At 38.1% G+C, this 15,484-nt stretch overlaps 4 protein-coding genes across 4 annotated transcripts; 2 read left to right on the top strand and 2 right to left on the bottom strand.

Moving 5' to 3' along the window:
• Positions 1-1,170: 1,170 nt before the first annotated feature.
• Positions 1,171-4,619, bottom strand: LOC125224580 (E3 ubiquitin-protein ligase RING1-like). Its single transcript, XM_048127997.1, has 2 exons — positions 3,566-4,619; positions 1,171-1,379 (listed from the first exon to the last, which is right to left on the bottom strand). The coding sequence occupies exon 1, from the start codon at positions 4,483-4,485 to the stop codon at positions 3,568-3,570; it is 918 nt and encodes a 305-aa protein (XP_047983954.1). The 5' UTR covers positions 4,486-4,619; the 3' UTR covers positions 1,171-1,379; positions 3,566-3,567.
• Positions 4,620-6,565: 1,946 nt separating this feature from the next.
• LOC125222765 (thioredoxin X, chloroplastic) lies at positions 6,566-8,885 on the top strand. The gene is made up of 2 exons (XM_048125556.1): positions 6,566-6,953; positions 8,377-8,885. The coding sequence occupies exons 1-2, from the start codon at positions 6,627-6,629 to the stop codon at positions 8,581-8,583; spliced, it is 534 nt and encodes a 177-aa protein (XP_047981513.1). The 5' UTR covers positions 6,566-6,626; the 3' UTR covers positions 8,584-8,885.
• Positions 8,886-8,954: 69 nt separating this feature from the next.
• On the bottom strand, positions 8,955-10,639 carry LOC125222759 (pentatricopeptide repeat-containing protein At5g08305). Its single transcript, XM_048125550.1, has one exon. The coding sequence runs from the start codon at positions 10,599-10,601 to the stop codon at positions 9,015-9,017; it is 1,587 nt and encodes a 528-aa protein (XP_047981507.1). The 5' UTR covers positions 10,602-10,639; the 3' UTR covers positions 8,955-9,014.
• Positions 10,640-10,819: 180 nt separating this feature from the next.
• On the top strand, positions 10,820-13,892 carry LOC125222762 (E3 ubiquitin ligase BIG BROTHER-related-like). Its single transcript, XM_048125553.1, has 7 exons — positions 10,820-11,160; positions 11,588-11,927; positions 12,007-12,074; positions 12,795-12,836; positions 12,917-13,038; positions 13,164-13,272; positions 13,704-13,892. Exons 1-7 carry the CDS (start codon positions 10,972-10,974, stop codon positions 13,752-13,754), a joined length of 921 nt encoding a protein of 306 aa, XP_047981510.1. The 5' UTR covers positions 10,820-10,971; the 3' UTR covers positions 13,755-13,892.
• Positions 13,893-15,484: the final 1,592 nt, after the last annotated feature.

The following is a 15,484-nucleotide window of genomic DNA, read 5'->3' as shown; positions in this document are numbered from 1 at the left end:
CCCTGCATCCCACTTCTGACCTTCACCAGGTTTAGTATAAGTGTCCGGATCGTAGTAGCCCGACTTGACCATCACATAGTCTGCAGTCCCCTCCGTGAGGCCACCCGGGGCTCCAAATTATGAACACATGAGTCATCTCATGAAACAGTAGTGAAGTGAACATCCACTTTGAAATTGATGTAGGGCGGTATATGTCGTACAGTGCTGAGGCACTGACGTTAACGTTGTCACCGTTTTTGTATGCGTAGCCCGGGAATTCGGAGATGTATACATTTAAAACAGGGACATCCCTTCTATCTTCGGGGCTATTTTCTTCAAAGACTTGGTAAATGAAATCGTTGATGGTTGGCATGATTGATAATGTGAAGTCAACACCGATTTCTTTGTCGAATAGTTGGCCCCCCTGGGTGTTGGGGACCGTGTTCGTCTAGATGTATTGGGTTGCATGACTGTGTTGTACTAGGCATGATAGAAGAAGAGAAGCATGGATGAGAAAAATGCAATGGCTTTTATTCATGATTGATGATTGATTATCAAGGCAAATTTTGTTTAAGTTTGTGTGCTATGTGAGTTCCTTGCATGGTTGGGATATGTATATGTACAGAAACTATTAGGCTAATTAAATGTGGTCTCATAAATTGTGTTTATATCTAGGATATTAATACGTAATTTCTGTTACCAAATATTGATGTATTTAATACCCATAACATTTTTGTAATAAAGTGACGTAGTTCTGTAATGTCAACAGTTATAAAAACATGACAATAATAAGCTACAAGACATTCTTATTCTCTAAATTAGACTTTGATTCCACCATTTGTTCCACAAGTTCTTCTAAGACATTTCAAAAAAGAACATATCAACTTGAATGTTATTGAAAGGTTTTCAATGAAGGCAAGTACTAGTAATTGCCACATTTGGCATTGTGATAGATATGAGCCACTAATCCATCTTTCAGTAAGATTCATAACTATCTTCACTCTTAAACAGTCGCTACTCGATATCTACTTCACTCTTACCAAACATGGATTTCCATCCGTAGATGAGTTATCACCCCTACCAAACATGGCTACCGAAAAAAAATTAATATGCTATTAGTGATGCTGCTGTTTCAGGTTGAGAAATAACTTGTTACCAGATGGATATAAGTTATATAACCAAAAGCGATACTTTAACATGATTATAGAGATTTCACTATACAAAAATGGCATGAAACGTGCTGAGTTTACTTGAGTAAGAATATGTAACAAAAAAAAAAACTGATGGTTATTATGTAATCATGCAAGTAATCCCTCTATCTATCCATCGTTACAAGCACAAACATTGTTCTCCATCAAGCGCAAAATAAGCTATCATCAACTTCATCCACATCATAAAAGCTGCCAAACAGGAACAGAAAAACTACGGTTAGTATATTATATAGTAAACACGGCAGTTTAATGAATCTTACGACATTCTTCAAAATAATTTTTGATGAAGCATGCAGCACAGGGCGAAGATTCAATAAAATGACAGTATGTAGCAAGAAGCTCAAACTAATGGTTTTTCATAACATACCACAGACTACAAATCTATAAGAAAAGTAATAAGATAGTACCAAAGTATTCATTTAGGTAATAATTGAGTCGCTTAAAAGGCAATAATAATTCTTCCTTTCGGGCCAGTTTAGTTTTCATCCATCTTCCCATGCCACTCAGTCATACTTAACCACCTGGAAATATTTTTTTTCTTTCCTGTTTTTTGCAGCCAAAGAATGGCTCAGCATACTGGCACAAAAATCCGAAGGTGGGGGATAGCAAGGCGACAAGAATAAGGAGACTAGAGCATTAAATGGATTCTGTTTTAAGATATCTAAAACTTGGATGACATGCATAAAGGATTCCTCAGCCGATCACACTATCAGAAAATTCTGTAGAACATCATACTTCCTAACTAGTAGACTGTTAGGTGCCAAACAATGAGAATAAGCTCATACAAGTCTATTGCGAACTACCCTAAGGATCTAGAGATGCCTCATCTTTTATTTCTAAATATTATTACTCATCTCATCCTGGAGCTCCATACACAATTTTCAGTTTCAGTTCATTGCTTCTGCCCCTAAGGCATTCATAGATTGAATACCTCCAAGAATTTTAGAATTTCATAACATCCAAGTTTAATACAAAGACATTGACATGAACTATAGTTGAAAATTCCCTGAACTATCACTGTTTATCTGTTTCACAAAGGCAGGAAATAATAACCATACACAATAACAATGGCCAAGTAGCTCCTGAAAGCAATATATTAAAGTAACATATATTAACATAGCTCCTGAAAGCGATATATTAAATTCCCTGAACTATCACTGTTTATCTGTTTCACAAAGGCATGAAATAATAGCCATACACAATAACAATGGCCAAGTAGCTCCTGAAAGCGATATATTAAAGTAACATATATAAAGGAAACCAGAAAGTTACATTAGGCACCATTACATTTTCATGGCAGCACTATCTCAAAATATTTAACTAGTACTCCCTCCGTCCCACTTTAGGAGTCCCGGTTGAGTTCGGCACGGGTTTTAAGAAATATATAGGAAAGTTGGTGAAAAAAAATAGTGGAACGTGGGTCCTACTTTTATATATTAGTTTTATAATACAATGTGAGTGGAAAAAGGTGAGTGGAATGTGGGGCCTATTACCAACTATGGAATATTCTAACCTGGACTCCTAAAGTGGGATGCCCAAAAGTAGTAAACCGGGACTCCTAAAGTGGAATGGAGGGAGTAGTATTTAAGATGAGCTTGGTACATATCTTAAGGAAAACTTGGCATCTGAAACAAGTAACCCATACAAGGTTCTTGTAAGACAATTTTGGTATTAATTACTCTCACATCTCTCATATAAAGACTTTATTGCTTTTTTCCCACACTGAGGAAGGTCTTCTTGCAACAAGATGAAAGATATTTTCCCAAGGTAATGTTCTAACATCATGCAAATATGGGCAATCTGCAGTAGTTCTCATATTGCAGGTGCACTGCATGATAAATAATGGGATTGGATAATCTCAGAAGCGAAAAAGTGACATAAGTGGTTAAACCAGAGATCAGAATAAAGGAGTAGTTTCTACGGAAAAAGCATTTACCAATGAGCAATTTGATAGTTATAATAGCTGGAATACACACCGTGTATTCACAAGTTCCAGCAGGTACTAAGCATGCAGTTTCATTTGGTTGAAGTCGTTCAAGTAACAATGTTATAACAATTGTTCTATGCTTATGTAGTTATGTTGTGTCTCCCTACTCCTATTTCAATTTAAGTTTCTAAAATCAACTTATGCATTCAAAAGAGTTTACTATTAATTTTCACACGATCCATATGCAACTAGTCTTATTCTAATTTCCATAGTGCTGTTTATATGATAATAAGAGTCATTCAGAATTTCGGATAAACACATTCTTAAATACTACTACTATCATACACAAATTATAGCACATCAGCAAGAAGCCCAACCAAGGGGCAAAAAAATAGCCATTGAATTATGCATAGAATTGGATTCAATAACTTTAGATCAAAATCCTTACGTTTAACTCCGCCACTGATTGTTCCGGCTGCCACCTTCACTACCTGAATCTGACCCTCCAAACAGCCAAGGAAATGATATGGTCATCCTCCTCTCCACAGTCCTCTGCCCATCAGAACCCCCAGCTGCATCCCCATCACCACCGTTGCCACCCCGAGGAACTCCATTCCTGCTCTCATAGTCCGCATCATCGGTAGGAAGCTCGTAGCGACACACAGGGCACGAATTATGCAACTCCAGCCAGGGCAGAATGCAATCATCGTGATAGACATGCTTGCAAGGCATCTGCTTGACAACAGTCCCCAATTCCAAATCATCCTTGCACACCGCACACTGCGCCAGGTCCGATTTCAGCATGCCCTCGTCCACATTAACGCTCGGAAGCGCTTGGACAGCAGACTTAGAGGCCGGAGGCGTGCCGTATCGATTGGGATCGTTCTCGGACAATTGCTGGATCAACTGCTCGAATCCAGGGCCCATGAAATAGTCGCCGAGGTTCGTGGCGAGAGGGAATCCGGAAGCAGGCGACGGATGGTCGTCGAAGACGAACTGATAGTCAATGCCGCTGGCACGGTGATTGGCGAGGTAGTTCATGATGTAGAGAAGCGGGTCGAAGGCATCCTGGCCGAAGGAGGACTCAGGGGCGGCCCTAGGCGGGCGGGAGAGAGGGCTAGGGTTTGTTGTTGCTGCGGAAGGGAGTAAATGGGAGAGGAAGAGGGAGAGGGGATCGGAGAGGAGGGGGTCCGGGGCGGGGGTAGGGTTAGGGTTAGGGTTTTGGAATTCTTCGACGAAGCCGGAGTTGCAGGAGGGGCAGAGGATGTCGCCGGCGGGGGAGGGGGTGATGGTGACGGTGCGCTGGCATTGGTGGCAGAAGAACATCTGCGGGCCGCCTTCCGCCACCGTGACGCCGCTGGAGGACATATTTGTGACGGAAAAACGGAAAAGGGGGCGGAAGATTCAATGATGTTTGGATTTGGATTGCGATGTAACGTATGAATCCAGCGAATTTCGGATTTGGGCTTTTTACAGGAGAGGAATATGTTTTTTAGGGTGATTTTGTTCAAGCTTTTCACCCTTACACGAATGATCATTATATTAGTATTAAAATATAAATTGATTACCCCAATTCTGCCAATTACCTTACCCTAATAATACTAGTGCTATGTATGATCAAATTAAGTAGGTAGTATTATTATTATTATTTGTATTTAAAAAATCATACTTAAATCATGTGATCAGGTTTATATCTTGTAATATTGAATTTTAATCGAGTACTATGTTTATCATGTAAATTAAGTTTAATCGCATAATTTTAGGTTTTTATTGTGTAATATCATGTTCTAGTTGTTATCACGTAAATCTGATTTTTATTATGTTGTGTCAACTCATATTATATTATATCGTTATACTTATATTGCACTGAACATGTTTGTGACTATGATTCATAGTCAGTTGAACACTTGTTCTATGAACTAACTTTCAAAGATATTAAATTCATGTGGAAGCGCGGGAATACAAGATCATGTACTATATAAACTTACCTAAATCCATTGTCAAATTATCCTCTGAACAATTCAAATTCAACGACACATCAATTGATTAGTCCATCCAAAGTCTATGTTAAAGATACGATAAACAAGGATTAAACATCTATAACGATATAGGCCTCTAAAGTGATAGATTCCAACATAAAAACATCAACGATGTTAAGATGTGAATTCAAAGGTGTATATACATTCATGCAAGTCAAGTCACAACTTGGAGCACTATTGAGAGTTTAGCCTAAACACATGGTAGAAATCACAATGAAAACCATAGGAAGCATGCTCTCGTTGAGTGAAATTGAGATTTGGAGACGGATCGTCGGAATGTTGGCCTGAATTTATTCCTTCCCTTCTTTTCTCCTCTTTTTCTCTCTTTTCCTCCCTCTTTTCTCGTATGGAATATCTGAATATCCTCCAAAAACCGCTCCAGAAACCAATTTGAAAACTGAAATCTGGTAGTTTCTGATAAAAACACCCGACCCAAGCGAAATGGTGCCAACCCGGGCGTTTTCGATGCCAACCCGGGCGTTTCTACTGGATCTGGGCGTTTTTCGCCGGGTTTACATTGCTCCGTGCAGCCTTCATCAAATGACCATAACCTATTTATCCGAGTTCTGATTGAGGTGTACAAGATTACCACTCGAAGTTATTTCAAAGACGAAGATAACAGATAAAATAATTCGGACATTGTCTTGATAGGGAACAGACAATTTGAATCAGACCCCACCACTTTGGCTCATTGTATGCCTTCACTTCACATGTACATCTATCAACTAATATATAATAATCAAACTTCAATGATTAATTGATAGATGATTTAAACATACAAAAATAGGAGAAACTTGGAGTAGAATTAACATTATTTGATTTACAACAATTCGTCCGCGAATAAGAGTCTTAGTTAATAATTACCATAAATGATAAAGAGGCTCCACATTCCACTCACATATCATTTAAAACTAATACTATAAGCAAGTGAGATTCATATTCCACTAACTTTCTTCCACTCACTTTTCTTAACATCTCTTATAACCTATGCCGAAAAGAAATGAGACTGATATTCACGGACGGAGGGAGTATCAGGTTTTAATCGTGTAATATTGGGTTCAGGTCGTTATCGTGTCATGTCAACCCATATTTTATTGTGTCGTTAACATGTTCGTGCCGGGTTCGGGTCGTGTTCAGGTTTAAAGGTAGCAGGTTGGGTTTGTATTCGAATTGACAATTTCTTTAACAGGTCAGGTTAGGGTTAGGTTTTATTGGATTGGGATCGTAGTACATGAAAAATAAATGCATGGAAAAAACAATTGAGTGGGATGATATAGATATTGTACATCACATAATTTGAGAGTATATAACAAAATTATTATCATAAATATTTTTAATGAATAAAGTGGAAGCAGAGGCTAACGAAAATGAACAGTTTAATAATAATGGATATATATAAGAAAATGAGCGCCACTCAAAGGGCTTCAGATAGCCACATCATCAATCTTCTCTCTTCCTCCTCCTTCCACCATGACCATCGCATTTGCCCCAACTTCCAAACCGCTCCCGCCGGTGCGTGCAATTACTGCCGCAGCCACTAGCGCCTACAACGCTTCCTCCTCTTATACTCCCTGCTCTTCTTCATTCAGCAACCGCAGCCAGATTCGGTTGCGAAACGAGAGAAAATCGTCGCCGCTTTTAATAAAGTGTGGCGGCGGTGGCGCAGTGCAAGAGATTGATGAGAGTCAATTCGCCGACGTCGTTTTGAAGTCTACGTGCCCTGTCCTTGTGGAGTTCGTCGCTACGTGGTGTGGTCCCTGCCGTTTGGTTGCTCCAGCGGTTCAATCACTTGCTAAGGTGAGCTGGAATAATTCATCTGAATTGAGTTCTCAAATTATGCATTTGTGGTTTTTTTGCTGACTGAAATTCCCTAAGTACTTGATTTCGCACAATTCAACCTCAGATTTTACAGTATGGTGTTTGCTGTAACAGCTATCTGTTCTATGAAATGAAATCAAGCATTATTTTGTTAATTAAGTAAGCTATTAAACTTGGAATGTTTATATGCATATTCATACCCGATTGTGCGAATCATTTATTGCAATTATCCTGCTGAATTGACCGTTTATATTGCTGTTAAAAGATCAGTTCCTGGCTGCTGGTATTCATATTGTTCTAGTTCCTTGAAGATTGATCATAGCTGCTGTGTTATGTTAACCATCTTGCTTCCTCTGTTAGGGCATGCACATACCCATACCTGTTAAACAGAATCTGGCTGATAAAAAGGACTCTTGATTGGCTTAAGAAACTTTGATATTTTGTTAAATTAGGATAAGCCAGACGCCAGATGAAGGAGATAGATAATTTACACAATGTCGTGAGTCGTAACCAACTAAAATGAAGCCATGTTAAGAGTTGAGGGCTTTTAGAAATAATGTGCTCTACAATTGAGGTCTAGTGAACATTATGGACAAAATTAATCTTGCCTGCTTCAACGAGGCAGTGATATAGCTCCTCTATACATATTGCAGAAAGCAAAATGTTTTCTATAACTTCAGCTCAGAGTTCATATCCATCTTCTATTCCCCATACGTGACTCATCCTATAGGTTTTTTGGTGAAACATGGATAATTTGTCCGGTTGGCATTGGTAGGGCTGTGAAGATGTGGCATAACGGGCTATAGATGTGAGGTGTGTAATTTTAGTCGCATCCTTACAAAGATAGCTTCTGTAATTAGTGACTCATTAGCATTCCTATTTAACTAATCCATACTCATAGGGGGCGTTCGGTTGCCAAGATTAAATCCCATGATTATATATGTATCATGTTTGGTTCATAAGATTGAACCCTACAACTTAATCCTAGATGGATAGTCTCATGATAATTAGTCATAGCCTCCCCCTCCAACTAAAATAATCCCACAACTTAATCCTGTTCTCATGATTATTAGTCATGGAAACCGAACGCCACAATAATATAGATACTTGAAATCTCCCTTGTATATTAAATTTTTTTGTTGTACATTAGGTAGATTTTTCTTTCCTGCATTATAAATGTATCTTAAATCTGCTTCTTTGGAGATGCATCTGCTTGGGATTGTATATGTGCAACTTGTTCTTTTCCTCATACAAGTGCCTTGTGAGGTGTAACTAACACCATTTAGAAATTAAATACTTATATAAACAGTCTCCCTGATGAAGCTTAATGGAAAATGAATTGTATTTAGTTCATAATATTAGGAATTGACTTTACTTCCTTGATCATTCTATGCAACTCTAGGAATATGAGAGCAAACTGACAATCGTGAAGGTCGATCATGATGCAAACCCTGGACTGATTGAGGAATACAAGGTGTATGGGTTGCCTGCATTGATCATGTTCCAGAATGGAAAGGAAATTCCTGAGAGCAGGAGGGAGGGTGCAATAAGCAAGAGTAAACTTAAAGAGTATATAGATAAATATCTAGAATCAGTATCTGTTGTTTAGAGTTCACAGCTCAACTGCTTTTCCTGCCGGTGTGTTCCGAACGAAGATGAGATATTTCGCTGCTCTGGTGGACAGATTGTTCTTCCGTAAACTGTATTCAATCCGACCCTCTTACAGCTAAAGTAGATGCCGCCATATGTTTATGTTGTATATTTCCTTGAGCTGTTTATAGGCGGAAATGTCCAGTAACATAGTATTTGAATAAAGTGGATTCTGCATATTGCGTTGTATGAATCTATACAATGGCTTTTGTAAGTGAACTGTATTATGCTAATAAAATAATTTTGGTACTTATATAAACATTTTAAATGTTACTACTATTATTTTATTCCAATCTGAGAATGAATAATCTCGATTGTAAGCAGAAAGAATTGGCAGTTGTTGGTCTATTATACCTACATAAAAAGATAATCAAAAACTTTAACAAGTCCTCAGTTTAAACTACTTACAAAATCTTGTCTTTCAGAATCATCTGATTTTAATTTTATCTCTTCACCAATCACAACCAACATCAAATAAATCTCCTCTATTTCAGGATGTGCCTTATCATGAGCAGTAAATCTATGAAGAACTCCACAAACCTCCACACAGCTATGACCAGGGGACTTCCTCACGCCTCTTGACTCCATGGCTTCTCTAGTGCTCCTCGCTTTGTCCCATCGCCTCACCACAGCATACACATTCGACAGCCCAATATACCGGCCATCGTGAGCAGGGTCCAACTCAACAAGCCTCTTCCCCACTATCTCAGCAAGATCAAACTCTCTATGGTTTATGCAGCCATTCAGTAACGCCCCTAAAGTCGATGGGGTTGGTTCCATCGGCATTTCACAAACAAGCTGGCATGCTTCGTCTAGACGCCCTGCTCGCGCTAGAACATCCACCATGCAAGCATAATGCTCACTCTTTGGCACCATGCCCTCCCTTGTTATAGACTTGAAATATCCCCACGCCTCGTCCACAAGGCCTCCGTGGGCGCAGGCGCTCATCAAGCACAAGTAAGTGATCTCGTCTGGTCTGATTCCCAAATCCTGCATCTCGGCATAAATTCCTAGCGCCTCTGAGGTAAGGCCGTGAGTGGCAAGCCCTCCAATCACGGCGTTCCACAGCAAAACATCAGTCTTTCTTGTTTTGACCTCGTGAAACAAGACCAACGCCTCGCTGATAGCTCCACACTTCACATACATGTCCACGAGGGAGGTCCTCAACACGAGAGTCAGAGGGAGGCCTTCCTCGGCTATGTATTGGTGCATAGCTCTCCCTTGCTCGAGTGCACCGAGGTGAGAGCAAGCGCATAAAACGCTAACCATTGTCACATCATTCGCCTTCGGGCCGTCAGCTCTCATCGCCTCAAAAACCACCAGTGCTTCCTTGTGATCGCCGTCCTTGACATAGCCATCAATCAGAGCGCTCCACGACACGATGTCCCTTTCAGGCATTTCGTCGAACACTAGCCTCATCGAGCTCACATCCCCGGATTTGGCATACCCATCCAGCATTGAATTCCAAGAAACGAAATTCCTCATCGGCATTTCGTCGAACACCTTCCTCGCACTCGCCGCTTCACCGGCAGATCCATACATATGAATAAAGGAATTGCAAATGAATAAATCGGAGGCAAGGCCACTTCTCAACACATGGGCATGGATACACCCACCGGCTTTCCGGTCCGAGAGGCGGGCCGCCGCCTTAGCGAGAAAAGGGTACGTGAGATAGTCGGGGACGACGGCATTCAGCAACATTTTGGCGAAAATGAGGAAGCATTTAGCTGGGTTACTGCTGTTGGCGAAGCCCCGTATGAGTGCATTGTAGTGGAAGAGCGTGGGGTTGGAGAGGTGAAGGAAAAAGCGGTGAGCATAGTTGATGTCGGATGAAGCAGAAGTTGCAGCGAAGGAGAGGATCTTCCACGAAAAAGGGTCGATTTTGGAGAGACCCGAGGTTGTTAGCAGCGCATGAATTTGCTTTAGACGAGACCAGGATTTGCAGTTATCGAGCAAAGCTCTGAAGCATTCTACCATTCGCAGGGATGAGAGGGGGAGGAAGTGAAATTGCTTCAACTAATCAGCAAAATAATTTTTCATATGATTAGATTAAGAAAATGGAAAAGGCCAAAAACACCCTAATAATTTTTCAAAATTATCCCTAGGTGAGAATATTGGAAGTTTAGCATAAAAAAATTGGGTTTTTTATAAGATAGATTCGAATTGGTGGGTAATGATTTTGAACACTCCAAAAGCAACCGCACCGCTTTCTTCTACGTCTCTCTCAGTTTATTGTTTAATTCGATTTTGATTTTTCCTTCCCTTCCGTTACCCTCCACATTTCATCCTCTCCCTTGCTTTTACAATTCAAGATTTTCTCCAATTACAATTTTCTGTTGAACAAGAAATGGACGACTCCAATGCCAATGCCAAAGCTCCCGCTGACACCGCCGCCTCCGCCGAAGGAGAACAAAACCCTACCAACAGTCCGCCTAATGGAGGCGACGGCGCCGACAATCTCAGCCGGAGAACTCCGTTTACGAACCTCAGTCAAGTCGATGCGGATCTCGCCCTTGCCCGTACTCTCCAGGAGCAGGTTTTTGTTTCTTCGGCTCTTGTCTTTTTTCTGCTACCGATTCCCAATCATTTAGAATTTTTTTTGGTTCCTATCTTTCTTATCTTTTGGAGTATTTGGTTTCTCTCACGTTTTTTTGGTTAATTTGATTCACCATTTTAGATTGAGGATATTCCCTGTCTCTGCATTAGAAATGTTTGTTCCGATTTTTATCGTGTGTGATTAAGCTTCGCTTCAAATTAGTCACACAGTTATTCAAAAAATTGAATGAATCTTGAGTTTCTGTGCATCTGCAACTGTTTTTGTAATTGTGTTGTTCTATCCATAATTATTTATGATGAATGCATTTTATTTATACTATGTAAAGTATTAGTATATCATAAAGAGAAGTGAATTGCACTTTGTGTGTTAGCATTCTGAAACTGAAATTGATCTACTTTTTGGGCAGGAGAGAGCTTATATGATGTTGGCAATGGGTGGTGGTGATGGCATTCCTTATGGAAGCTGGGGAGATGATAGTTATGGGCATGAAAATGCAATTTATGATGATGATTATGATGATGCTGGTGAAGAGGATTATGATGGTTCTGGTGTAGAGGTGGATGATGATGAATCAGAAGATGCTTTTGATGTCCACGCTCGTGGTGAAGGAGTAGAAGATGATAATCACCCAGCAGAAATGGATCCCGCTTCGTTTTCCAGTGACGAGGCCTTTGCTAGAGCGTTGCAAGATGCTGAAGAACGGGAAATGGCAGCCAGAATGTTGGCACTATCAGGGATAAATGAGAGTAGGAGTCAGATCTTTATTTGATTAATTATCATTTTCATGGAACTATAGAGAATTAAAATCTCTCTGGTGATTTGCAGTGGTTGTTGGGGATGATGAAGACGTGGATGAAGATGAAGATGAAGATGAGCAAGCTGGAATTCTTCCGGTACTTCTGCCATGTTTCTTTCTGTTTCATGTTTTTATTACTTGTGGGTGGGTGGATAAATATAATATTTTCGAGCTGGATTTTCTTGTTTTCTGTAATTTTGGATAGTTGTCTTATATTCCTAATGTGCACATATTTTATGTTGAAAATTATTTGACCTGATTAAATGTGGGCATAACTACCTTGTTAATGCTATTTTATAGTACTTGAATAGGGAAGTGTGAATAGCTATAGATTCTATTCATGAAGGGTACTGGATAAAAGCAAGAGGAAGGGTAATGCTAAGCTCCTATCAGGCACAAAATTAGAAGAGAGGAGTGATGGGGTGGGAGGAAAATGGGAATATAAAAAATGGTCCATGTAGGGGAATGTTTCTCCTCCAGTAATTTCCATCCCCCAAATGTGGGAAGCAATACTCATTTCCCACTCTTATAAGTCCTGCTCCCCCAAAACTGTAAAGCCTCACTTAAATATGGACTGCATTTACGATCCATGACGTGAACTGTGTCAAAATAACTATTTCTAAGTAGATTATTTGGGAGTCGACTGTAGATAATTTTATTGCTTCATTCATTGTAAAGACTAAAGAGCAGTCCAACTTTTGAATTATGTCATTATTGTCTTAGTTATTTTACACTGAAGTTGTTAAATTATGTTACTAATCCTATTGAGAGTTTTCAAGATATGTTATGTATGCCTGACTTGGTAATTCATGTTTAGGATACATGGGACGAGGTTGATCCTGATGAACTCTCGTATGAGGTAAATTGGAATGCTCTTTCCTGTTCTCTTTCTTGTTGTGCACGCTGTACTTTGATATCATGGTTGACTTAATTTTGCAGGAGTTGATTGCATTAGGAGAAGTTGTTGGAACAGAGAGCAGGGGTCTTTCTGCAGATACTATAGCTTCTTTGGCTTCTGTCAACTATAAATCACAAGACACTCAGGAAGGGATCAGTGATTCGTAAGTAAAAATCTCTTGCTTTTACCAAACCCCATTCCACCATTTGCTTTTCTCCCCACCTTCTAGATTCATCTTTCACGTATGGTTTGCCAATACATTAATAGCAATATTCCTGTGTTCCTCAGCTGTGTAATATGTAGATTGGACTATGAGGATGGCGATGCATTGACTGTTCTCTCTTGCAAACATTTATATCATCCAGAATGTATTAACAATTGGTTACAAATCAACAAGGTATACTCTTTTATATGAAAGCTTGTGTACTGTTTTAGGTGCTTCTGCCTGTATGCTTCTTGAACCTTCGTTGCATTAATCCAACATTAAGCTCGTGAACCTTAGTGCAAAATTAATGACAAGATGCTTTGAACAGTGTTAGTAGTTATCCCATGAGATGGTCGGGTGTTTGAGAGTCTGATCCATAGGTAGATTGCTGATTGCATTGTCTACTGAAATAAGAAAGGAATCTATAGGAACATGGTTTTGCTCTAGAAAACTCTCTTTTAGTGGTTGCTATATTGGTAGCCTAGGGGCAGTTTTTCTCATATGAGTTGAGATTGTTTACTTCTGAGTTGCTTATATTCTTTTACTGTCTGCCAGTTTGTTTAACTTCGAGTTGCTTATATGCTTGTGCATGGATATTATGATAAAGAATAATGTGTGTGTAGGTTTGTCCCGTGTGCAGCACTGAAGTATCGAACTCTTCAGGAAAAAGCTAGTAGACTCGATCAGCAACAGCAAGCTCAGTTGTCTTATATTTATATACTAGTATGATGCATTCAAGCTTTGTCTCTTATTTGTATCATCATTTCACATGTTTCTTGGCAACATAATGTTAGCTTCTCTAGTTTCTTACACTTAGTTATGTTTATGAATTCTTTGATAGTTCAGATTATTACAGAACTTCCTATAGTGAAAATTATAGTGTAGTTGGTAATTTACTTGTTGCACTCTGCTTTTTGTGGAAATGCATCTGTTGCCTATTACTCCGACCTTTGTCCATTTTTGTGTCATTTTTAAAGTGATTTTCATCGGTCCAAATAAAATATTCTACCTATCAAAATATGATATTGTAATGTTAAAAATATCGAGCAAAAAGTATACTACCTCCGACCTTGAAATATAGTACTACTACTACAAATTATGTATTGATCACTTGAGCTTTGTCATAATTATTTAGTTATTGCAAATAATTAATGAAAGCAACTTCCTAGTTCCCAAATGTCTAAACGTTATTTGCTTTTGTTGGAAATTGGAATCTATCTCAATCATTGCAGTTTGACTCGTGTGAACTATAAAAGATTTAATTTCATAAAATTAAATAGAGTAATGTAGAATTGTTCTACATTTGAATAGATAATCATTAGGGCTGGGGAAGAATACCGGAAAAAATGATATATTGCTCGTATCGTATTGAAAAATATCAAAAAATTATCGAATTTTCGGTATATCGTAATTTTTGATACGATATGGTATCGTATCGTAAGTTTTCGATACGATAACGATATTAATTTCTTTATATCACGATATATCGTTTTATATCGAATATACGATATATATCGTATATATATAAACATATTGAAAATTCAATACATATTGAAGTTTAAAATTATAAATATATATAAATCCATTTAATTCATTCATATATTTAGAAAATATATATATATATATATGTGTGTGTGTGTGTGTGAAACCCTAATAAAAACACTATTTATTTTATTGTGTTGAAGTTTTATTAATTTTTGTGTTATTTTTCAGTTTTGAAATTATATTTTTCGATATATAGGTATTCGATACAATAACGATATTTCGATATATCGTATCGATCTTACGATATATCGAAATATTGATACGATAACGATATTGATATTATCCGTATCGAAAGTTTCGATATATTGTTCGATAATCAATATATCGAAACTTTCGATATGATAACGATATGAAATTCTTTCATATCGATATTTTCGATACGAAACACGATACAACATTTTCGATACGATATATCGTATCGACCCACCCCTAGTAATCATGCTATATTTATTTTTTTTAAACCGACTTCAAATGAATGAGAAAAGTAAAGTAAAGTTTGTTACTTAATATGAAGTTAAGAAATTAATTAATGTGTTAACTAATCCAAACATTAGATGATAAATTTTTGTTAATCTTATAATCTCTCGGTCACAAAGTAAATGTTACATGTGATACAAAATTTAAGACGATTTGTACGTTAAGTAGAGAGAGAATATATTTTTATATTTTTAAAATAAAAAAATTGGTAGAGACAAAACTAAAAAAAAAAAAGAATAGTTATATTTTTCCAAGAAGGAGAGAGTATTAATTTAAAAAGACCTAATTTTTTTACCCATCTAATGTATACAGAGAAACCTAGATCTACACTCCATTTTAATCGAATGAACCATTATTTAACTTAAATTTGATTATATAAAAT

Source organism: Salvia hispanica, chromosome 4 (genome assembly GCF_023119035.1).
Source record: "Salvia hispanica cultivar TCC Black 2014 chromosome 4, UniMelb_Shisp_WGS_1.0, whole genome shotgun sequence".
NCBI lineage: Eukaryota > Viridiplantae > Streptophyta > Magnoliopsida > Lamiales > Lamiaceae > Salvia > Salvia hispanica.
The sequence above is the reverse complement of the archived record's forward strand: the minus strand, read 5'-3'. Positions and strand labels throughout refer to the sequence as shown.